We start from the raw sequence: 25,730 nt of genomic DNA, 5'->3' as shown, positions 1-25,730 counted from the left end.
CAAAGAGAAACAACAGTCTATCATTACTTTAAGACATGAAGGTCAGTCAATCCGGAAAATTTCAAGAACTTTGAAAGTTTCTTCAAGTGCAGTCGCAAAAACCATCAAGCGCTATGATGAAACTGGCTCTCATGAGGACCGCCACAGGAAAGGAAGACCCAGAGTTACCTCTGCTGCAGAGGATCAGTTCATTAGAGTTAACTGCACCTCAGATTGCAGCACAAATAAATTATTCACAGAGTTCAAGTAACAGACACATCTCAACATCAACTGTTCAGAGGAGACTGCATGAATCAGGGCTTCATGGTGTAATTGCTGCAAAGAAACCACTACTAAAGGACACCAAAAAATTAGAAACTTGCTTAGGCCAAGAAACACGAGCAATGGACATTAGACCGGTGGAAATCTGTACTTTGGTCTGATGAGTCAAAATTTGAGATTTTTGGTTCCAACCGCCGTGTCTTCTTGAGACGCAGAGTAGGTGAACGGATGATCTCCCCATGTGTGGTTCCCACTGTGAAGCATGCAGGAGGAGGTGAGATTGTTTGGGTGTGCTTTGCTGGTGACAGAGTCTGTGATTTATTTATAATTCAAGGCACACTTAACCAGCATGGCTACCACAGCATTCTGCAGCGACACGCCATCCCATCTGGTTTGCGCTTAGTGGGACTATCATTTGTTTTTCAACAGGACAATGACCCAAAACACACTTCCAGGCAGTGTAAGAGCTAAAAGTTTGGAAACTTCTACTCATTCAAGGGTTTTTCTTTATTTTTACTATTTTATACATTGTATAATAATAGTTAAGACATCAAAACTTTGAAATAACACATTTGGAATCATGTAGTAACCAAAAAAGTGTTAAACAAATCAAAATATATGTTATATTTTAGATTCTTCAAATAGTCATCCTTTGCCTTGATGACAGCTTTGCACACTCTGAACAAGTTCCACAGACATGTGACTAACATAAATTGAATAATGTGTCCCTGAACAAAGGGGGGGTCCAAATCAAAAGTAACAGTCAGCATCTGGTGTGGCCACCAGCTGCATTAAGTACTGCAGTGCATCTCCTCCTCATGGACTGCACCAGATTTGCCAGTTTTGCTTTGAGATGTTACCCCACTCTTCCACCAAGGCACCTGCAAGTTCCCGGACATTTCTGGGGGGAATGGCCCTAGCCCTCACCCTCTGATCCAACAGGTCCCAGACGTGCTCAATGGGATTGAGATCCGGGCTCTTCGCTGGCCATGGCAGAACACTGACATTCCTGTCTTGCAGGAAATCACGCACAGAACGAGCAGTATGGCTGGTGGCATTGTCATGCTGGAGGGTCATGTCAGGATGAGCCTGCAGGATGGGTACCACATGAGGGAGGAGGATGTCTTCCCTGTAACGCACAGCGTTGAGATTGCCTGCAATGACAACAAGCTCAGTCCGATGATGCGGTGACACACCGCCCCAGACCATGACGGACCCTCCACCTCCAAATCGATCCTGCTCCAGAGTACAGGCCTCAGTGTAACGCTCATTCCTTCGATGATAAACGCAAATCTGACCATCACCCCTGGTGAGACAAAACCGCGACTCGTCAGTGAAGAGCACTTTTTGCCAGTCCTGTCTGGTCCAGCGACGGTGGGTTTGTGCCCATAGGTGACGTTGTTGCCGGTGATATCTGGTGAGGACCTGACTTACAACAGGCCTACAAGCCCTCAGTCCAGCCTCTCTCAGCTTATTGCTGACAGTCTGAGCACTGATGGAGGGATTGTGCGTTCCTGGTGTAACGCGGGCAGTTGTTGTTGCCATCCTGTAACTGTCCCGCAGGTGTGATGTTCGAATGTACCGATCCTGTGCAGGTGTTGTTACACGTGGTCTGCCACTGCGAGGACCATCAGCTGTCCGTCCCGTCTCCCTGTAGCGCTGTCTTAGGCGTCTCACAGTACGGACATTGCAATTTATTGCCCTGGCCACATCTTCAGTCCTCATGCCTCCTTGCAGCATGCCTAAGACACGTTCATGCAGATGAGCAGGGACCCTGGGCATCTTTCTTTTGGTGTTTTTCAGAGTTAATAGAAAGACCTCTTTAGCGTTCATTAATTGTTTATGGTTCACAGTGTTTAAACCCTTTACAATGAAGATCTGTGAAGTTATTTGGATTTTTAGGAATTATCTTTGAAAGACAGGGTCTTGAAAAAGGGATGTTTCTTTTTTTGCTGAGTTTATATTTATATACATACACATATATACACACACACACAGTACCATTCAAATGTTATATATATACATATATATATATATATTGTTTTTTCCCTCAATCTACTCACAATACCCCATAATTACAAAGCAAAAACAGGTTTTTAGAAATGTTTGCAAATGTATTTAAATTAAAAAACGGAAATATCTATTTACATAAGTATTCAGACCCTTTACTCAGTACTTTGTTGAAGCACCTTTGGCAGCAATTAAAGCATCGAGTCTTCTTGGGTACGACACTACAAGCTTGGTACACCTCTATTTGGGGAGTTTCTCCCTTTCTTCTCTGCAGATCCTCTCAAGCTCTGTCAGGTTGGATGGGGAGCGTTGATGCACAGCTATTTTCAGGTCTCTCCAGAGATGTTCGATCGGGTTCAAGTCCGGGCTCTGGCTGGGCCACTCAAGGACATTCAGAGGCTTGTCCCGAAGCCACTCCTGCATTGTTTTGGCTGTGTGCTTAGGACTGTTGTCCTGTTGAAAGATGAACCTTCGCCCCAATCTGAGGTCCTGAGCGCTCTGGAGCAGGTTTTCATCAAGGATTTCTCTGTACTTTGCTCCGTTCATCTTGCCCTCGATCCTGACTAGTCTCCTAGTCCCTGCCACTGAAAAACATCCCCACAGCATGATGCTGCCACCAACTTGCTTCACCGTAAGGATGGTGCCATGTTTCCTCCAGACGTGTCGTTTGGCATTCAGGCCAAAGAGTTCAATCTTGGTTCATCAGACCAGAGAATCTTGTTTCTCATGGTCTGAGAGTCTTTAGGTGCCTTTTGGCAAACTCCAAGTGGGCTGTCTTGTGCCTTTTACTGAGGAGTGGCTTCCGTCTGGCCACTCTACCATAAAGGCCTGATTGATGGAGTGCTGCAGAGATGGTTTTTCGTCTGGAAGGTTTGCCTATCTCCACAGAGGAACTCTAGAGCTCTGTCAGAGTGACCATCAGGTTCTTGGTCACCTCCCTGACCAAGGCCGTTCTTCCCCGATTGCTCAGTTTGGCCGGGCGGTCAGCTCTAGGAAGAGTCTTGGTGGTTCCAAACTTCTTCCATTTAAGAATGATGGAGGCAACTGTGTTCTTGGGGACCTCCAATGCTGCAGACATTTTTTGGTACCCTTCCCCAGATCTGTGCCTCGACACAATCCTGTCTCTGAGCTCTATGGACAATTTCATCGAACTCATGGCTTGGTTTTTGCTCTGACATGCACTGTCAACTGTGGGACCTTATATAGAGAGGTGTGTGCCTTTCCAAATCATGTTCAATCAACTGAATTTACCACAGGTGTACTCCAATCAAGTTGTAGAAGCATCTCAAGGATGATCAATGGAAACAGGATGCACCTGAGCTCAATTTTGAGTCTCATAGCATAGGGTCTGAATACTTATGTAAATAAGGTAACTGTTTTATATTTTTTATACATTTGCTAAAATCTCAAAAAATCAGTTTTCACTTTGTCATTATGGGGTATTGTGTGTAGATTGACGAGGAATTATTTTTATTTTATCCATTTTAGAATAATGCTGTCACGTAACAAAATGTGGAAAAAGGGAAGGAGTATGAATACTTTCCGAATGCACTGTATATATTTTAAAAATACTACCCCTCATCTCCCTCGTCTTCACTCTATACTCTTTCATTCCATCCTTTCCCTTCTCCCCCCATGATGTCTTGGTCAGGTTGCAGAAGGACGATTTATCAACGTAATTTTAGCAACATCAAAAATATGTATTTATCTGGTTGTAATCTGGTTAACAAGCATATCTGACCAAATTTGACCAGATAACAACCAAAGTATGACATATTTCCCAGAATATCTTGATCTGGTCATGAAAAAGACACCTATAACAAATGTTGCCCACTCGGACAGAGCTTTCAGGTCACAATGGTCTGCTGGTTGCAAGATCACTTCTATCACTGACAGAATAAATTGAGGTGAAAATGGAAGGCAGATCGTCAAAGGGTAGAGAATGGTTTACTGTGTTATGATCTATTAATCGTTCCCCATGCTTTAGGCATACACATACAACACACAAACACACACACACACTCACAGGCACGTGTGTGTGTGTGTGTGTGTGTGTGTGTGTGCGTGCGTGCGTGCGATGACACTATCTTTCAGGGACATTGAACACCATTTTGACATGAGACATTTCCAGGATAAAGAGGTGTGTGGTCAGTTAATGGATTATCTTGTTCTTGTTTGATCCTCATCAACATGATGGAAAACTCCAACTTTGTCTGTGAGCTGTAAGAACCATACGAACCCAAACTGACCTACACCCACATACACTGTCCTACGCACACACACACACACACACACTTCAGTGACAAAAACATAAACACCAATTAACCTTGTTAGAGAAGCATTCACACCTTTGTGGAGATGTTTTCCATCAGGACAGTGGATCCATTTTCCCTGTGAGTGTAGGCTGTACCATTATGCTACTTCTTTCACTTTCCTTGTGCAATAATGGCAGCACATCAATTGAGTCAAAAGAAAGCTTTAAATTGACTTTTTTTTTGTTGAAAATGTGTCGCTTTCAGAGGTGTGGGTAATGGTTATGAAAAAGGGAAGATTGTGGGTGGTAAGTGTGGAAAATGGGAGTGTAAATTGATTTGATATAAAAGCCTGTTGGACAGACTGACTGATCAAATACTAATCAAATATTACCGGGCAGAGAGAGAGAGCAATTACTGTGTGTCTACTAGTCTCTTCCAACACCTACTGTGCCTAACAAGTTTGGCAAAGCTAGCGTGTACTTTGTCGATCAGTGTGTATGTGTGCCTTCCTACGTGGTCGTATGTGCTCTGTATGAATGTTCTGCGTACAGTATGCGTGCATGTGATTGTATGAGTTCTGTGTGCATTTGCGCACGTGTCTCCACTCACCCTCGATGTAGAGCGGCTCCACCACGTCGTGGTTGATGAGCTCAAAGTTCTCGTGGCCGATCCAGTGCTCCACGTTCCTCTTGCGGCCCGTGAAGAAGTTGTCCACCACTGTCACCTCGTGGCCGTCCATCATCAGCTTATCAGTCAGGTGGGAGCCCACGAAGCCCGCCCCTCCAGTTATCTGGGGGAAAGAGGGTTACACCATGAGAGAGGGATGGGGTGGGTAGTGAGGGAGGGAGGGAGGGAGAAAGAGAGCCCACGAAGCCCGCCCTGACCATGATCTATGGCTCTCAAATTCAAATCTGGATCTCGAAGCCAGTTCCACTGCTTTTTTGTATTTTATTGTGACTGATTTAGACCTGGGATACCAGGTGGGTACAATTACTTATCAGGTAGAACAGAAAACCAGCAGGCTGCGGACCTCGTAGGGTAAGATTTGAGTACTCCTGACCTAGGGGATAGAAGATAACACCATGAGACAGAGAAGGAGAAAGAGAGAGCAAACGTTCAGTTTGTCTCACTAAGGCTTGAATCTTAACTTCAGATACAATAAATAACTTGGGAGATCTAACTTGGGGGAGCATTACTTGGGAGATCTAAAAGATCGTTAGTATAGCTTGAGGGAAATAGAAAGCTGCTGACATTGCGATTGGGTCATCACCATTTCAGTAGGACAGACCTGCGTGCCTTCAAGCTAGTTGCAGCTAGTTGTCCATCAAAGAGCATGTGTAATGTGTTTGGATAAGGGTCTAGCAGCCATCCAACTAGACAGACACTACAGACCTGTCCTAAAGTTGAAGTGTCAGCTGGTTGGCTGACTGAGGGAAGGAAAAAAGGATGTGTAGAGGAGGTGGAGAGGGCGCTGTGGAACAGATTAATGCTTTAAGTCCAGGATTGGACAGAAATAAGAGAGGAATGTTTGTGTGTGTGTTTTTGTGTTCGGCATTCGGCATTCGTGCATGCGTTTGGAAACACTCACCAAAATCCTTTTCCGATCCTTCTCCGAAAGAAACTTCACAGGGGGGTATTTCTGAGAGAAACTGGAAATCAAAAGAAAGATTCTAGGAATTAAACCTTTAATTGGAAGATGGTACATTAATACAAATCAAATCCATGGAATCCATCTATAAGTAATGAGCATCATGTTGATTGTGCTGATGAGAGCTGTAAGGCTATTGGGCCTATCATGCGGAGAGCAGAGCCAGGGTGTTTGTCATGGCAAGGGAAGCAACGTTGTTGCCCTCCATATCCCCCCACCTTGACTAAAGTTGGATTACAAGATCATCGAACCATTTCCCTGACTCGCACATACACCACATTCTAAATATTGATTGAGTGATTAAACAAGCAAAGAATGTGATCCAAATCATATTCCTTTAATTTATACTTTGATTGTGCAATCACGGTCCTCTACAAACAAATGCAACTACAAACAGTGTGTTTGTGTGTATGAGTGTGCATCGGTATGTGTGTGCGCCTTTGAGTGCATGTGAGAGAGCCCGGTCTCTCTCTAACCCTGACCGTGATCACATTCATTTACCCAACTCCGCAGGGGCCTATGGTTGCCTGACTGGCTGCCTGCCTGCCAAGGCAAGAGAGTGAGTAAGTGTGAGAAAGAGAGGGCGAAGGATATTGAGCAAGTAAGTGAGTATTACTTCACAGCCAAATAATCTCATTCAGGTTGTAATGAGCTAGATAACTCAAGGACCTCACACGTGTCTGAAGGTCTATAATGAACAACGTAAGCCCTTGTAGATGGAGCAGCGTGTGCTAAGCCTAGGTTTGTCCTTCACGCCTTATCACCTAGTGAAATTAGCTCTCCGCCTCAGCGACTCTACTATGCACAGGGGGAAATCCAACACATACCCACACACATACACACAACAGGTAACCTCAAGGTTAGAGCGTTGGGCCAGTAACCAAAATGTCGCTGGTTCGAATCCCTAAGCCGACATGGTGAAAAAAGCTGTCACTGTGGCCTTGAGCAAGGCACTTAAACTCTAATTACTCCAGAGGTGCTGGACAATTATTACCCTGGCCGCTACCCCACTCCCTATGGGTGTCTCAGGGGGAGTTAAGACACACAAGAAACACATTTCCGTTAAACACAATTTTAATTTGACTCAATTGATCATAAAGGCCAAACTCCTCTTTGATTGATGCAATCCTTACTAACAACCCCCATGAATATCAGTCTAGTGTATTCTTTGCATATGACCTCTGCGATCATTGTCCCATAGCATGTATTAGAGCAGGGCTCTCCAACCCTGTTCCTGGAGATCTACCTTACTGTAGGTTTAGCTCCAACCCCAGTTGTAACTTACCTGATTCAGCTTATCAACCAGATAATTATTAGAACCAGGTAGATTAGGGTTGGAGTGAAAACCTACAGGACAGTAGCTCTCCAGGAACAGGATTGGAAAGCCATGTATTAGAGACACCAAACAGCAAAATTCAAACCTGCATCTGCTAAATAAGAGACATGGGTTTCTACATGAATTATCGCAATGCAAGCTATGAAGAGCCTCCTGTATTCCTGACTTAGAGTTAGCCATTGAACAATTCTCATCTATTTTCATTCCCCTAGCAGATAAACATGGGCCTGATAAACAGTATAGAGTCGAGAGACTGTCAAACCCATGCTATTCCTCTGATCTTTCAGAGCTTATTCAGAGGAGAACTCAGAAATAGTTGTACCATCTCGATTAAGAAAGCTAAATCCAACTACTTTTTAAGCTTTATCTCTGACTCTGCTGGTGATTCTTCTAAATTCTGGAAAACATAACTCACTGAAGTGTGCAAATACCTCCCCTTCCCTGCCTAATCAAGTTCTGTCAGACTCAGACTTCATTACTGAGAAACAAATAGATAAGTGATGCTTTCAATAATCGTATTATTTCGGCATGCTTTTTATTTGAGAAGATTGGGGGTTTAAATAACCGTTGTCAGTCAGATTGCTGCACTCAGCCTTTAACGGTCTTGGTTGAAAACCCATCACCTACTACTGATTCTGTGTTTCCATTTCAATGCTTGACCCGTTTTTACTGCAGCTTTCCGCCCCCTTGATTGCTGAATCATTAACACATATTTATAATATGTCATCATATCTGGTACTATCCCAAGGGTTTGGAAGGCGGCCCATGTGCTCCCTCTCCACAAAGGTGGTGACCCTTCCGACCGATATAATTATTGGCCTATTTCTAAACTGTCTTGCATAGCAAATTTTTTTTAAATCTTTGATCAACTCTCAGCTTAGATCTTTCCTCAGGCAGGTCACCTGTGATACAAGTCAGTATGCGACATCCATCAATGTCTAAGGACGTCAGGAGATGTGGAAACCGGCCCCTAGGGGCATCAGTGAGCACTGTTACCTTCAAGAAGGCTTTGGATTTGCTAGGGCGGTGTAGCCAGGGGATGGTAGATGTGCGTAAGCATCTGCCTGTAGTTCCAAAGGTTGCATGTTCGAATCCAGCGATAGAAAGTTGTTTTTTATATTTTTGATGCCTAACCTTAAGAATTTGGAATTAATGCTTAAATGTTTACCTTGGAACGATATATAGAAGTAATGAAAGACTTTGAAATGTGACGTTTGGAACCACTTTGAAATTGTATGTTTGAGAAAAATGAATGAATGTCTAATTCTGATGTGAGACTGTGAGAGCTTATTGCTTTCCTAGCTACGAAATGTTTTCTAAGTGTTCCTCAATCTGGCTTCAGGCCAGGTCATCGCACTATCTATGCTGTTTCATTGGTTATAAATGATATAACTAACTGTATGGACAAAAAAAGGCAGCATTGTGCTTGTCAAAAGCCTTTGAAATTGTTGACCACTACTTGTTAATTGAAAGGTTGTCCGAAATTGGCCTCGATGAGGCTGCATGTAATTGGTTTGAAAACTACCTGACAGACAGGACACAATGTGTATCTTCTGATGGTGGTGTCAGGTATCCTTGATATTAATAAAGGTGTCCCACAGGGGTCGGTTTTCAGCCTCATCCAGGCCGGATACTTTTTACTCTCTACATAAACAACATTGGTTTGTAATTATAACCTTCACTTGTATGTGGGGGATACTGTTGTGTATTCTGTTAACCCTTTTGTTGACAATACTCTTTCTGATCTTCAGTCTGCCTTAATTATGTTACAGAAAACCTTTGTTGACATCAAACTACACTGAACAAAAATATAAATGCAACATGTGAAGTGCTGTTCCCATGTTTCATGACATTTTCCATACACACAAAAATCTTATTTCTCTCAAATTTTGTGCACAAATTTGTTTACATCCCTGTTAGTGAGCATTTCTCTTTTGCCAAGATAAGTGCTGAGGCGTATTTCTGTCTGTGATAAAGCCCTTTTGTGGGGAAAAACTCATTCTGATTGGCTGGGCCTGGCTCCCCAGTGGGTGGGCCTATCCCCTCCCAGGCCCACCCATGGCTGCGCCCCTGCCCAGTCATGTGAAATCCATAGATTAGGGCCTAATTTATTTATTTATTTATATGAAATGTAACTCAGCAAAATCTTTGAAATTGTTGCATGTTGCGTTTAGATTTTTGTTCAGTATAGTATTGAATATGGGTCAAACTTTGTATACAGTATGTTGTTTTCTAGAGCGCATAAAACTGACACAAATTATTTAAGCATTTGTAGTTTGGATGATACCCATATTGATCGTGTCCCTGTTTAAAAATATCTGGGCATCTGGATAGATGATGTCAGGTGGGTCCTGTTTGTAGGTCTTCAGATGGCTGAAGAGGCAGATCTGGGAGCCACATATTTTGGTGCAATGTGGGCAAGGGTGAGAGGTGGTGGTGGGTGGTGGTTGGGCCTTCTTGGTGGAAAGTCTCTCCTTTCGAAGTTGCAGATTGTCCTCAGCGGCATGGCAGAGATCTTCTTTATACCGTGCTACTCCCTCATGAACAGCTTTCGTCCATGTCAACCTGTCTTTTGCAGTGTCCTCCCAGCTGGAGATGTTTGTGGCACTTTGAGGTTAGTTTTTAGTTTGTCCTTGTACCGCTTCTTTTGTCCTCCAGGGGCCCGCTGTCCTGCGTTAAGTTTTGAGTACAGGACCTGTTTCAGGAGGAGAGAGTTGGGCATTCTGACAACATGGCCAGTCCATCAGAGCTGGTGTTGAGTGATGGTGGTGATGCTGTTGATGTACGCCTCCTCCAGGACACTGGTGTAGGTGCGCTTGTCTTTCCAGCTGATCCTCATTATATTGCAGAGGTATCTTTGGTGTGCGACCCCAGGGCTTTAAAGGAGTCTGCTGTCTGTGGTCCATGTTTCTGACCCCTACAGTAGGGTGGGGAGCACTACTGCTTTGTAGACCAAGATTTTAGTTCTGGCCTGGATGTTGCGATCCTCAAATACTATTTTCCTCAGTCTTGAGAAGGCTCCACTGGCACAGCTTAGGCGGTGGTGTATTTCCGCGTCAATGTTGGCTTTGGAGGAGAGAAGGCTGCCAAGGTAGGGAAAGTGGTCCACATATGCAATAGTGGTATTGTCAACATGTACAGTATTGCTGAAGCTGGTGTATTTTTGTCAGGCGGTGGTTGGTGGAGGATTTGTTGTAAAACTTATAAAATACGATATTACAATGTTAGGCTTTCACAATGCAATTTCGGTGCGCTTAGAAATGAGTCATGAGTCCATTGAGGTGTTGTGCCACAGTGAACTTTCTTCACAATAGACAAACATAGGCTCATTCTGTTCAGGACAACCCAGGTTATGACGCCATGTCATCTTGTAACTGTACATCAAACATAGTGATCATAAACGTTGACACTGTATATTACATGAGTTTTATGCTATGGAAATGTGAAGTGCACATTTGGACTCACGGATGTATGACATGCTTGCATGACATCAAGGTGGTATTTATCGTAATCCTCAATGTGTCATCTTTCAAAATATATAGAGTCCTCTTCATTTAGAGCATTTCCCTCGCTCAGACAACGGGAGGGATGGCGGCAACTTCTTGGCGCGCGAGGTGCTCAAGTTCAGAACGGATGTCAGCCAAAACCCATACAGCGCTGTGAAGCGCTGAGCAAAAAGCTCTGACTTCATGTATAGCATTGTTACTGTACAGCCACTGCGTTCCAATTTAGATGTTTATCAGTGCCTAAATCTGCCATTTTCAAAACCGTATACGGGTACAAGTGTAAAGGGCTACATTTAGACGAAAAAGCACATTTTGGTTCATACATTTTTATAATATAGCCAATTTTGCAGCTGGCCTATCTAAGGTGAAATTGCTCAATTCCGCCACCAGGACAAGACTCGTAACAATAAATGTCAATCTGCGATGTGATCGATGATCTCCATCTCAACTGTTGTGCTTCTGTTAGAGGAGCTCCTCAAAGTGCTCTGTCCACTGTGATTCAGCAGCTTTTGCCCATCTTTGGAGTGAAAGGAATTTAGGCTGCGGTAACTGCCTAGGTGGCGACGAAAAAGCCTCTGGAATCTCCGGAGTCTGCCAGCTGCTGGATCTCCAGGCAGTGGCGTGTATTCATGGATGCCAAGGGAAGCCAGGCTTGAGCGAGCTCAACTGTGAATGGTCATGGCGCACAAAAAAAAAGTGAAATACACACCACATGAAAGAGATGAGGATAGCATTGGCGTTCCTCTACAAGTAGGGTGAGTCAACATGTTTTTCTACTTGCACGAACGCGCACACACACAGAAATCAGAACCATGGACAGCCACATCATATTTAGTTTACGTTGATGGTACTAAATTGTTTTTGGTATGTTTTAGTTGTCACTGTATTAGACTAAGCAGAGGAGATTTGATGATGTTGAAATGTTGAAGTTGAAATTGTGCTGGAATAGTGGAGGCAGCTTCTGTTTTCTTTGCGACTTGTGGTAACTCTCTGTGGTTCTAAATCAACAGTTGTTTAGTGGTCCGAAAATGGCGGAAACATTAACTTGCTTGACTATGCTGAAGGTCATATAAATGTCTGTTACTGTACACGTAATATGATTTGGGGACTTCATTGGACAGAGGTTGCTATCCGGTTTTGTGAGGTTGAATTTATTCTGCCACTGTGTCTTCTTATTGTCTCGGCCTTTAGGCCTATAGAGTAGCAGTCAGAAGTTTGGACACCCCTACTCCGTTTTTCAAATAGGGCTATCTTCTGTAAACAACCCCTACCTTGTCACAAAACAACTGATTGGCTCAAACACATTAAGAAGGAAATTAACTTTTAACAAGGCACACCTGTTAATTGAAATGCATTCCAGGTGACTACCTCATGAAGCTGCTTGAGAGAATGCCAAGAGTGTGCAAAGCTGTCATCAAGGCAAAGGGTGGCTACATTGAAGAATCTCAAATATAAAATATATTTTGATTTGTTTAACACTTTTTTGGTTACTACATGATTCCATATGTGTTATTTCATAGTTTTGATGTCTTCACTATTATTGTACAATGTAGAAAATAGTAAAAATAAAGAAAAACCCTGGAATGAGTAGGTATGTCCAAACTATTGACTGGTACTGTATATCACGGTCGCAAGGCATATAAATGAACAGGTTATAGAGCAACACAATTATCACAAGGTTGTACTATGGCTTTTTGGGGGAGGGGCTTGGCTTCTCTAGTGATTTTACCCACGCACCGTTACTGTCTCCGGGGCCTTTTTTGTCCACCATTCGGTTTTTTTGTTCCCTCACTTTACGTTGAACATCTGCCTTTGCTCTGCCGTGAGCTTCTCTTTTGGCCTTGCAGTTGATATCGTTTTGCCAGGCCCATGTTCGACTCTGGAAGTGCTTTTATCAAATGTTATGCTGTTTTCAAATGAAACACAATACCATGCTCTTGTTAAAGCTTTTAGAATTTACACACACACACACACACACACACACACACACACACACAGCAATGACAGAAAGATACATCAACACCTCCATCTGTTACCAAACTCCACCATGATCCCCATTTACATTAGCAAACGCTCTTATCCAGAACGATTTACAGTAAAATCAGTTATCACAATACCCACAGAGCTTTAGTTTGCAGATGCACACACAGACGATAATAGAGTACAGCAGTGTACAGTACATTCTACATACTTAGTACACACACCGTCTCATGGGCCCCAGTTAAAGCGTCAATCTGTGATTGGTACATACATTTTTTCACTTTTGAATAAATTATATATGCGACTCGTTTCAGGAAACTAGGCATATGTCGCACATCACTACTTCACAGGAGAGACATTTGAACGTAAACTTTTTTTAAAATCAAAATGCATTTTTGGGCAGAAATGCCTTCTGAAACATGTGAACTTTCATGAGCCTTAATAACAAACTTGTATGCCATCTGTAAAATACGAATAAAATTGTTAAATTACGAGCCACAGAAAAAGACAGCAACCTTCCCGCTAGCCATGATTGGCTGAGATAACGAGTGGGCTGGACATGCCAAGAGATTAGTTCGGATTTGTCTGCCATGTAGCACGCTTCTGTCTATAACATGAGTTGGTCAGTATGTGTAGGTAATCCTTTCTAACGCTGCTTTTTTGAAAGATATCACGTAGCAGAACTGCATAAGTGTTGCTCTCCACTTTCTGGAGGACCGAGTTGTGGAATTAGAGTATGAAAGCTAAGGAGATGGAGAAAATTCTGGCGTTTGATTGCAAATATGCAGACAAAGTCTCCGGATTACATCTTCAAACTAAGGGCAACCATGGCATCCATGACAGAGAGGGAGAAGCGTCCATCCATGTATACGGGTAAGATAGTCTAGCTAGCTACATTTTCAGATATTACGCGTTTCTAATTCTGTCAGAAAGTTGTTTTCATTTCAAATTAAAGTGTACTGTTAGCTAGCTAGCTAACGTTAGCTGGCTGGCTCGCTAGCTAAAATTATGTGTATGATCTGTGTAGTTACATTATTCGTATCTCTGAGCCATTTACATTGCTAGTTATAGCCTCATGTATTTTTTTTTTTTTTTTGGGGGGGGGGGGGGGGGGGGGTTGATCAGCTTAATATTGCAGACAGATTGTAACTTCCATCAATGTAATTGTCTGCATCACTTCCAATCCCCCATGTTTTATATATATACACACAGTGGGGAGAACAAGTATTTGATACACTGCCGATTTTGCAGGTTTTCCTACTTACAATGCATGTAGAGGTCTGTAATTTTTATCATAGGTACACTTCAACTGTGAGAGACGGAATCTAAAACAAAAATCCAGAAAATCACATTGTATGATTTTTAAGTAATTCATTTGCATTTTATTGCATGACATAAGTATTTGATCACCTACCAACCAGTAAGAATTCCGGCTCTCACAGACCTGTTAGTTTTTCTTTAAGAAGCCCTCCTGTTCTCCACTCATTACCTGTATTAACTGCACCTGTTTGAACTCGTTACCTGTGTAAAAGACACCTGTCCACACACTCAATCAAACAGACTCCAACCTCTCCACAATGGCCAAGACCAGAGAGCTGTGTAAGGACATCAGGGATAACATTGTAGACCTGCACAAGGCTGGGATGGGCTACAGGACAATAGGCAAGCAGCTTGGTGAGAAGGCAACAACTGTTGGCGCAATTATTAGAAAATGGAAGAAGTTCAAGATGACGGTCAATCACCCTCGGTCTGGGGCTCCATGCAAGATCTCACCTTGTGAGGCATCAATGATCGTGAGGAAGGTGAGGGATGAGCCCAGAACTACACGGCAGGACCTGGTCAATGACCTGAAGAGAGCTGGGACCACAGTCTCAAAGAAAACCATTAGTAACACACTACGCCGTCATGGATTAAAATCCTGCAGCGCAAGCAAGGTCCCCCTGCTCAAGCCAGCGCATGTCCAGGCTCGTCCGAAGTTTGCTAATGACCATTTGGATGATCCAGAGGAGGAATGGGAGAAGGTCATGTGGTCTGATGAGACAAAAATATAGCTTTTTGGTCTAAAAGAAGAAGGATGAGTACAACCCCAAGAACACCATCCCAACTGTGAAGTATGGAGGTGGAAACATAATTCTTTGGGGATGCTTTTCTGCAAAGGGGACAGGACGACTGCACCGTATTGAGGGGAGAATGGATGGGGCCATGTATCGCGAGATCTTGGCCAACAACCTCCTTCCCTCAGTAAGGGCTTTGAAGATGGGTCGTGGCTGGGTCTTCCAGCATGACAACGACCCAAAACACACAGCCAGGGTAACTAAGGAGTGGCTCCGTAAGAAGAATCTCAAGGTCCTGGAGTGGCCTAGCCAGTCTCCAGACCTGAACCCAATAGAAAATCTTTGGAGGGAGCTGAAAGTCCGTATTGCCCAGTGACAGCCCCGAAACCTGAAGGATCTGGAGAAGGTCTGTATGGAGGAGTGGGCCAAAATCCCTGCTGCAGTGTGTGCAAACCTGGTCAAGACCTACAGGAAACATATGATCTCTGTAATTGCAAACAAAGGTTTCTGTACCAAATATTAAGTTCTGCTTTTCTGATGTATCAAATACTTATGACATGCAATAAAAAGCAAATTAATTACTTTAAAATCATACAATGTGATTTTCTGGATTTTTGTTTTAGATTCTGTCTCTCACAGTTGAAGTGTACCTATGATAAATTTACAGACCTCTACATGCTTTGTAAGTAGGAAAACCTGCAAAATCGGCAGTGTATCAAATACTCCCCTCCCCACAGTGAGGGAAAAAAGTATTTGATCCCCTGCTGATTTTGTACGTTTGCCCACTGACAAAGACATGATCAGTCTATAATTTTAATGGTAGGTTTATTTGAACAGTGAGAGACAGAACAATAAAAAAATCCAGAAAAAGGCATGTCAAAACTGTTATAAATTGATTTGCATTTTAATGAGGGAAATAAGTATTTGACCCCTCTGCAAAACATGACTTAGTACTTGGTGGCAAAACCCTTGTTGGCAATCACAGAGGTCAGACGTTTCTTGTAGTTGGCCACCAGGATTGCACACATCTCAGGAGGGATTTTGTCCCACTCCTCTTTGCAGATCTTCTCCAAGTCATTAAGGTTTCGAGCCTGATGTTTGGCAACTCGAACCTTCAGCTCCCTCCACAGATTTTCTATGGGATTAAGGTCTGGAGACTGCCTAGGCCACTCCAGGACCTTAATGTGCTTCTTCTTGAGCCACTCCTTTGTTGCCTTGGCCGTGTGTTTTGGGTCATTGTCATGCTGGAATACCCATCCACGACCCATTTTCAATGCCCTGGCTGAGGGAAGGAGGTTCTCACCCAAGATTTGACAGTACATGGCCCCGTCCATCGTCCCTTTGATGCGGTGAAGTTGTCCTGTCCCCAAAGCATAATGTTTCCACCTCCATGTTTGACGGTGGGGATGGTGTTCTTGGGGTCATAGGCAGCATTCCTCCTCCTCCAAACACGGCAAGTTGAGTTGATGCCAAAGAGCTCGATTTTGGTCTCATCTGACCACAACACTTTCACCCAGTTCTCCTCTGAATCATTCAAATGTTAATTGGCAAACTTCAGACGGGCCTGTATATGTGCTTTCTTGAGCAGGGGGACCTTGCGGGCGCTGCAGGATTTCAGTCCTTCACGGCGTAGTGTGTTACCAATTGTTTTCTTGGTGACTATGGTCCCAGCTGCCTTGAGATCATTGACAAGATCCTCCCGTGTAGTTCTGGGCTGATTCCTCACCGTTCTCATGATCATTGCAACTCCACGAGGTGAGATCTTGCATGGAGCCCCAGGCCGAGGGAGATTGACAGTTATTTTGTGTTTCTTCCATTTGCGAATAATCGCACCAACTGTTGTCACCTTCTCACCAAGCTGCTTGGCAATGGTCTTGTAGCCCATTCCAGCCTTGTGTGGGTCTACAATCTTGTCCCTGACATCCTTGGAGAGCTCTTTGGTCTTGGCCATGGTGGAGAGTTTGGAATCTGATTGATTGATTGCTTCTGTGGACAGGTGTCTTTTATACAGGTAACAAGCTGAGATTAGGAGCACTCCCTTTAAGAGTGTGCTCCTAATCTCAGCTCGTTACCTGTATAAAAGACACCTGGGAGTCAGAAATCTTTCTGATTGAGAGGGGGTCAAATACTTATTTCCCTCATTAAAATGCAAATCAATTTATAAAATTTTTGACATGCGTTTTTCTGGATTTTTTTGTTGTTATTCTGTCTCTCACTGTTCAAATAAACCTACCATTAAAATTATAGACTGATCATTTCTTTGTCAGTGGGCAAATGTACAAAATCAGCAGGGGATCAAATACTTTTTTCCCCTCACTGTACATACATACATACATACCCTTTTTAAAATTATATATATTCCCCTTTATTACTTTCCAATCCGGCCACCCTTTCCCCACTTGGAGTAAACTAGTGAACAACAAAGCCTAGGCCTCTACTTCCAGCCCATACCCACTATCTACATTTTATGGACACATTTTACAGTAATTACATTTTGTTTGTTCTTTCTCCTGAACTTCTTCTACTCTCAACCTCGCTGATCATTTTCATGATGTCCATCCGGTTTGCTTCTATATGCCATATCTTTCTAACTGTGCTCCTTCACAAAAGCTCCCAAACTACAACCCATACACTTATTATGGACACAGCGTGCCTACATTATTAGTTATCTTGTTATTGTTTGTTGTTAGTTGTTATTAGTCCCATCCTTCTATTCCATTCAAAACATCCCATCTATCTTTTAACACCATCCATATAGGATTTCTATTTGCCATATATATTTCAACTGTACTGTCTTACAAAAGTTCTGAACCTTTCTATTCTCATTGTTTCTACAGATTGTGAATTGAAAAGAAACATTTTTGCTAATAATATTATTATGTTATTGATCGATTGACTATGACTTTTCAGATCACCCAGTAGTGCTATCTGCAGGGTTAGCTCCAGGTAAATATTGCAATCCTTTAGCCATTCCTGGACCTGTGTCTAAAAACAAGCTACATTGAACCTGGTTGGTTAGCTACCTGCAGATTCATGCAGGGTAGTAACGTAATGAGTTGGGATTATGGTTAATTGTTTAGCTAGCTAGCTACATGTCTAAACAAAAGACCCCACTATGCAAGTAACCATTTCAATAGAATGTTCATGATGTCACTGCGACAACTGTCGATAGACGTAGCTGGTGAATTTGCTCTGGCTATCTACTCCGATTTCAGAACACTCTCGTCTGAGTGTGCCAGAGCGCAGAATAACTGACGAATTTACGAACGCTCAACACCCCTTGAATATGGCCAGTGTCAGTAAACGTTGGCAAAAAAGTGTAATTAAATTGTTGCCATCAGCACAGTTGCAGGCACCAACGCTTTGGATAACATAAAAACAGCCTAACCAGCTCTGCTAGGGTGAGTAAAATGGTCAGAGTGAGCTGTTCTCTCATTTGTGTCTGGAAGTAGCTAGCAAGCCAGTTAGCTTGGGTGCTTGATAGCTGTTGTTAGGTCAGAACGCTCGGATCAACCCTACTCCTCGGCCAGTTCGTCCAGTGTGCGCTCTGAACGCTCCGAGAGCGAAACCATCTGAATTTACGAAGGACAATCTGACCATGCCCAGAGGCACTGTGAGCACACTCTGGCACTCCAGATTAAATTTACGAACACACCCGTAGTATAAACCAGCCTTTAGTCTTGAAATCTGTGAACGATGCTGAATGGGTGTAGACAAAGAAGAGCTCTCCAGTAGGTGTACCAAAACATTCAAGAGCCATTTTCTTAAAAGTGAGGTTACAAGTTTATCAACTTTCAAAGCAGAATTACTTTCCCATTGTTCCTCAACTGTAGTGTATGATATACCATTTTCTAGCCCTGAGTCTCTACTTTTATCCAATGTAAAAAACACAATTTCAAATTTTGCTACATAAGACCGACTTGAGCCGGTCGGTCACATATACCCATTGATTCTAACTTAAAAATGCCTCATGACCTTAGTTTAACTGTCGTACCCAATCAGAACCCAAAATATAAACTTGTTAACTCCACTGTTCAATTGTAAACAAACACTGTATAGCCTCAAAACATGGTTAAAACGAACAACTTGATATCATGGATGATCAGTCCTTGCATCCATAGTTCCATCTATGAATTTGAAAGTAGTTACATTTCTCCAGCCCTATTCCTCAGCTGTTTACCAAAACTGAGGCGGGGTATCTGCTTTGTTATTGTTTGAACTGCAAATTGCCCATTTAAGATATGAAGCGTCTGCTGCATAGAAGACCACCATTACTACAATATGTTATGAATAAAGATGCCACTGCTGGGAGATTAACTCTTCGTGTGTGTGTGCTTGCGTGTGTGATGAAGCAGGCATACCTCAGCTCCAGATCCCGGATCTTGTCTCTGAGGGGAGCAACCACCTGTGAGAGAGAGAGAGAATAGAAATAAAGATTAGAATGATCCTGCAGGGATAATATGGTATCGTGGTATCATCCTCCTGTAAGGATACATACGGTACAGTATACAGTGGGGGAAAAAAGTATTTAGTCAGCCACCAATTGTGCAAGTTCTCCCACTTAAAAAGATGAGAGAGGCCTGTAATTTTCATCATAGGTACACGTCAACTATGACAGACAAATTGAGAAAAAAAATTCCAGCAAATTACATTGTAGGATTTTTAATGAATTTATTTGCAAATTATGGTGGAAAATAAGTATTTGGTCACCTATAAACAAGCAAGATTTCTGGCTCTCACAGACCTGTAACTTCTTCTTTAAGAGGCTCCTCTGTCCTCCACTCGTTACCTGCATTAATGGCACCTATTTGAACTTGTTATCAGTATAAAAGACACCTGTCCACAACCTCAAACAGTCACACTCCAAACTCCACTATGGCCAAGACCAAAGAGCTGTCAAAGGACACCAGAAACAAATTGTAGACCTGCACCAGGCTGGGAAGACTGAATCTGCAATAGGTAAGCAGCTTGGTTTGAAGAAATCAACTGTGGGAGCAATTATTAGGAAATGGAAGACATACAAGACCACTGATAATCTCCCTCGATCTGGGGCTCCACGCAAAATCTCACCCCGTGGGGTCAAAATGATCACAAAAACGGTGAGCAAAAATCCCAGAACCACACGGGGGGACCTAGTGAATGACCTGCAGAGAGCTGGGACCAAAGTAACAAAGCCTACCATCAGTAACACACTACGCCGCCAGGGACTCAAATCCTGCAGTGCCAGACGTGTCCCCCTGCTTAAGCCAGTACATGTCCAGGCCCGTCTGAAGTTTGCTAGAGTGCATTTGGATGATCCAGAAGAGGATCGAGAGAATGTCATATGGTCAGATGAAACCAAAATAGAACTTTTTGGTAAAAACTCAACTCGTCGTGTTTGGAGGACAAAGAATGCTGAGTTGCATCCAAAGAACACCATACCTACTGTGAAGCATGGGGGTGGAAACATCATGCTTTGGGGCTGTTTTTCTGCAAAGGGACCAGGACGACTGATCCGTGTAAAGGAAAGAATGAATGGGGCCATGTATCGTGAGATTTTGAGTGAAAACCTCCTTCCATCAGCAAGGGCATTGAAGATGAAACGTGGCTGGGTCTTTCAGCATGACAATGATCCCAAACACACCGCTCGGGCAACGAAGGAGTGGCTTCGTAAGAAGCATTTCAAGGTCCTGGAGTGGCCTAGCCAGTCTCCAGATCTCAACCCCATAGAAAATCTTTGGCGGGAGTTGAACGTCTGTGTTGCCCAGCGACAGCCCCAAAACATCACTGCTCTAGAGGAGATCTGCATGGAGGAATGGGCCACAATACCAGCAACAGTGTGTGAAAACCTTGTGAAGACTTACAGAAAACGTTTGACCTGTGTCATTGCCAACAAAGGGTATATAACAAAGTATTGAGAAACTTTTGTTATTGACCAAATACTTATTTTCCACCATAATTTGCAAATAAATTCATGACAAATCCTACAATGTGATTTTCTGGAAAAAAAAATCTCATTTTGTCTGTCATAGTTGACGTGTACCTATGATGAAAATTACAGGCCTCTCATCTTTTTTAAGTGGGAGAACTTGCACAATTGGTGGCTGACTAAATACTTTTTTTCCCCACTGTAAGTGTAATGCTGTAGAGCAGTTTAGAGTAGTTTGATTTGGGCTACTCTGTACGACTGATCACTTGTTGAGGAGCATGTGATTTCAGGTGGAACTGTTTTGCCTGTCGGTTAACAAACGCACCCGACAACAAGACTAAGTCACACTTCAATAATTTAGTTTGTTGTATTCCCTTAGGAGAACTAAGGCTTGCATCTTCCGTGCACGCACACATGTGCACTGAAGCAATCACACACACACGTATATACACATTCACACACACAGTTTCTCGGTTCCCAGACAACACCTTCATCCATCGGTGTGAGATGTCTAATCAGAGATCAGTGTGTGTGTGGGGGGGAGAAATGTAATCCTGTGTAAAAGCCTGCGCAGACACACACACACACAGGGCTGGTCCTGGCTGTTCTGCCACCCTAGGGGAGACAAAAAGATTGCAGCCCCCCCGCAAAAGTAGAATAGTCCCAGTAAGCAAAGTGACATTGAAAAGACATCTAAAATATGCATTTTCCAGACATTGAAGTTAGGTTAAATGTAGGTTCTGAATGAAAGGTGAAGAGGCGTCTTTTCGGGCCGTTGAAATCAGGTTCATTTTCAGTTCTGAATGAAAGTTGAAAAGACATAATTTATATAAATCAAGGCCGGTCCAGACCGGACCAAATCTGAACCAAGTATAGACGTCTATGTTTGGCCAATTCAAGGCTGGTCTAGATCAGACAAAATCTGAACCAAACATACATTCTATGATTGGTTGATTGGTCCGGACGGGACAGAAAACTAACGTCCATGGAAATCAAGGACGGTCCGGACTGCACCAAAACAAAAAAGTCCAAAAGGCGTTGGCATCAATTCGTGCTTACTGAGGTGTAGCCTACAGTGTTGCTTGAAAATGTATTTTATGAATGCCTATCTATGTGGTAGGCCTACCGTTTGTAAAACACCAAAAAAAGATGGCAGGTCCGGACAGGACAGGACCAAAAAAAGATGTCCAGAAGATGTCGGTGTCAGTCCGTCCTTACTGGGGTGTAGCCTAACGTGTTGGCCTGCAAAGGAATTTTATGAACTTACATCCATGTGTTAGGCTCACCGTTTTTAAAACAGGCCGATGCATTGGCTTTATTAGTCCTGATTTCTATGACTAATCAATTTGGCTATTTAAGCTCTGAATATCAGCTACCCAACTTTATCCAGCAGCAGTTCGTGGGTAATATCACTGAGGAAGCCAGGAAAAACAGCCATATTACAACCTACGTGTTGTGATAATTGCGTTGTTTGTTCTATAACCTGTTAGTTCTAATCCCTTGCCACCGTGATATATAGGCCTAAGGCCGAGACAATAAGAAGACACAGAAGCAGAATAAATTCAACCACACCTTTGTTTCATCACAAAACCGGAGAGCAACATGTGTCCGGTGAAGTGCACAAACAAACAGTTACATGACCTACTACAGCAGTTTCAAGCAAGTTAATGTTTCTGACATTTTTGGACTACTAAACAACTTGATTTCTGTGTGTGTGTGTGTGTGTGTGCAAGTAGAAAAAAAACATGTTGACTCGCTGTTTCCCTCGCTCGGATGCTTTTTCTGGTGAGATACATTCAGCCTCTTGCGAATTGAAGGAAAATTATGAAACACAGAGAGACGAAAGATTATTATTATTTTACTTTTATGGCCATTTTTTGGGGAAGTCTGGCTTCCCTTGACAACCATGAATACAAGCCACTGCCTTTATAAGGAGTTATCCTGAGCCTATTTGCAATGTGTTTACACAGCGGGAAATCTGAAGTATTTATTTTTCGCCATGATCAGCTCGCCTAAAAATGACAGATACAAACTTGAAACCACTGATCATGACAATTTAGCCCAAGGGGTCAAACTCCTGGACAGCAGATGTGAGTAGCCTGATTGTCCATTTCAGATTGTCCATTTTACTTTGACCTGTCATGTTTTTAGGATATGTTTTTTGTTAACATGTAAGCAAATTTTTTATTTGATTGGGCACTATTTAGCTTAGGCTATTTGATAGGAGAAACTTGCATGATGTAGAAAGTGTCTGTCTCATTGTCATACATTTTATCTCCAGCCTGTGGGCTACAGAAAAGGCCACATACTCTTTCCACCATGCTATATACACCCAACAATCATAGAACTACATACAGTGCATTCGGAAAGTATTCAGACCCCTTGACTTTTTCCACATTCTGTTACATTACAGCCTTATTCTAAAATGGATGAAAGTATTTTTTTTCCTCATCAATTTACACCGAATACTCCATAATGACAAAGCGAAAACAGGTTTTTAGAAATTTTTGCAAATGTATTAAAAATAAAAAATAAATATACCTTAATTACATAAGTATTCAGACCCTTTGCTATGAGACTCGAAATTGAGCTTGGGTGCATCCTGTTTCCATTGATCATCCTTGAGATGTTTCTACAACTTGATTGGAGCCCACCTGTGGTAAATTCAATTGATTGGACATGATTTGGAAAGGCACACACGTATCTATATAAGGTCTCACAGTTGACAGTGCCTGTCAGAGCAAAAACCAAGCCATGAGGTCGAAGGAATTGTCCATAGAGCTCCGAGACAGGATTGTGTCGAGGCACAGATCTGGGGAAGGGTACCAAAACATTTCTGCAGCATTGAAGGTCCCCAAGAACACAGTGGCCTCCATCATTATTAAATAGAATAAGTTTGGAACCACCAAGACTCTCCCTAGAGCTGGCCGCCCCGCCAAACTGAGCAATCGGGGGAGAAGGACCTTGGTCAGGGAAGTGACCAGTGACTAAGAACCCGATGGTCACTCTGACAGCGTTCCAGAGTTCCGCTGTGGAGATGGGAGAATCTTCCAGAAGGACAACCATCTCTGCAGCACCACCAAATCAGACGGAAGCCACTCCTCAATAAAAAGGCACACGACAGCCCGCTTGGAGTTTGCCAAAAGGCACCTAAAGACTCTCAGACCATGAGAAACATGATTCCCTGGTCAGATGAAACCAAGATTGAACTCTTTGGCCTGAATGCCAAGTGTCACATCTGGAGGAAACCTGGTACCATCCCTATGGTGAAGCATGGTGGTGGCAGCATCATGCTGTGGGGATGTTTTTCAGCGGCAGGGACTAGGAGACTAGTCAAGATCAAGGGAAAGATGAACGGAGCAAAGTACAGAGAGATCCTTGATGAAAACCTGCTCCAGAGCACACAGGACCTCAGACTGGGGCAAAGGTTCACCTTCCAACAGGACAACGACCTTAAGCACATAACCAAGAAAACGCAGGAGTGGCTTCGGGACAAGTCTCTGAATGTCCTTGAGTGACCCAGCCAGAGCCCGGACTTGAACCCGATCGAACATCTCTGGAGAGACCTGAAAATAGCTGTGCAGCGACGCTCCCCAAAAAGTATCCTTTTTAGATAAAACGATATTAAATATAATCACGTCACCAAATAATTGATTAAAACATACTATTTTGCAATGAAGGTCTAGAGTAGCCTCAACAGCACTCTGTAGGGTAGCACAATGGTATAGCCGGTGAACAGCTAGCTTCCATCCTCCTCTGGGTACATTGACTTCAATACAAAACCTAGGATGCTCATGGTTCTCACCCCGATCCATAGACTTACACAGTAATTATGACAACTTCCGGAGGATGTCCTCCAACCTATCAGAGCTCTTGCAGCATTAACTGACATGTTGTCCACCCAATCAAAGGATCAGAGAATGAATCTAGTAATGAAAGCATAAGATACAGCTAGCTAGCACTACAATGCATAAAATGTGTTTGAGTAGTTGACTCAAAAAGAGAGAAAGACAATAGTTGAACAGTTTTTAACAAATTAATTTCTTCAAAAATTAAGGAAAAATTGGTGACAATGAATATGGTGACAATGAATGAGACAAAGTTTTTTTCCCCTGGTCACATACAGCTGATGTGTTGTGCATTGACATCCACAAGCGAAGAAGGGAAAAGATGCGAGGAGGAGAGCGCATAGATGCGAGAAGGAATACAACGTGGCTGTTATGAAAGTGAACTGTGTTTACTGCGTGATCAGGGATGTATTCATTCCGCCAATTCTGTTGAAAAACTTTTCTAAAAACGGAACAAAAAACGGGGATAAACATACCTAAATTTGTCCAATAGAAACTCTCGTTTGCAACTGTTGGACTAATGATTACACCCTATATCAGCTAGATGCAACTAGACGGCAGTATTGAATGTGTCACTGTCTGTCCATGTGTCTCCTCACATTTTACTCTCGACCTGTGCGCACTTACGTTGTAAACTTGAATTCATAGGCTAGGTTGTAGTAACCTCATGATGGGTTTAGGGAAAATTTGAGTATCATGTATTAGCCTAAACCTATCGCTGTTACATTGAACTGGGTGAATGGAATATGAATGACATTCATCCAATATGCTGTAATAGAAAAGGCCATGCTCATTAAAAAAACAGAATCGTCCTCCCTCATCTTAAACGGCACTGACCGCCACTGGAATGGGAAACTCTCCAAATACAGGTGTGCCAAGCTTGTAGCGTCATACCCAAGAAGACTCGAGGCTGTAATCACTGTA

The 25,730-nt window shown here is 42.9% G+C and overlaps 1 protein-coding gene across 1 annotated transcript in view; it reads right to left on the bottom strand.

The window, feature by feature from the left end:
* The window catches only part of LOC311129349 (UDP-glucuronic acid decarboxylase 1-like), a gene marked incomplete at both ends in the record, with an annotated part of 163,421 nt that overhangs the window by 88,053 nt on the left and 49,638 nt on the right, over positions 1 to 25,730 (bottom strand). Inside the window, 3 exons of the mRNA XM_084161616.1 lie at positions 5,136 to 5,316; positions 6,115 to 6,175; positions 19,412 to 19,455. Coding sequence (XP_084017742.1) covers positions 5,136 to 5,316; positions 6,115 to 6,175; positions 19,412 to 19,455 — 286 coding nt within the window. The remainder of the gene's footprint in view (positions 1 to 5,135; positions 5,317 to 6,114; positions 6,176 to 19,411; positions 19,456 to 25,730) is intronic.

Source organism: Coregonus lavaretus, assembly GCF_964263955.1.
Source record: "Coregonus lavaretus genome assembly, chromosome: 5".
Lineage (NCBI taxonomy): Eukaryota > Metazoa > Chordata > Actinopteri > Salmoniformes > Salmonidae > Coregonus > Coregonus lavaretus.
This window is presented reverse-complemented; position numbering and strand designations above follow the sequence as displayed.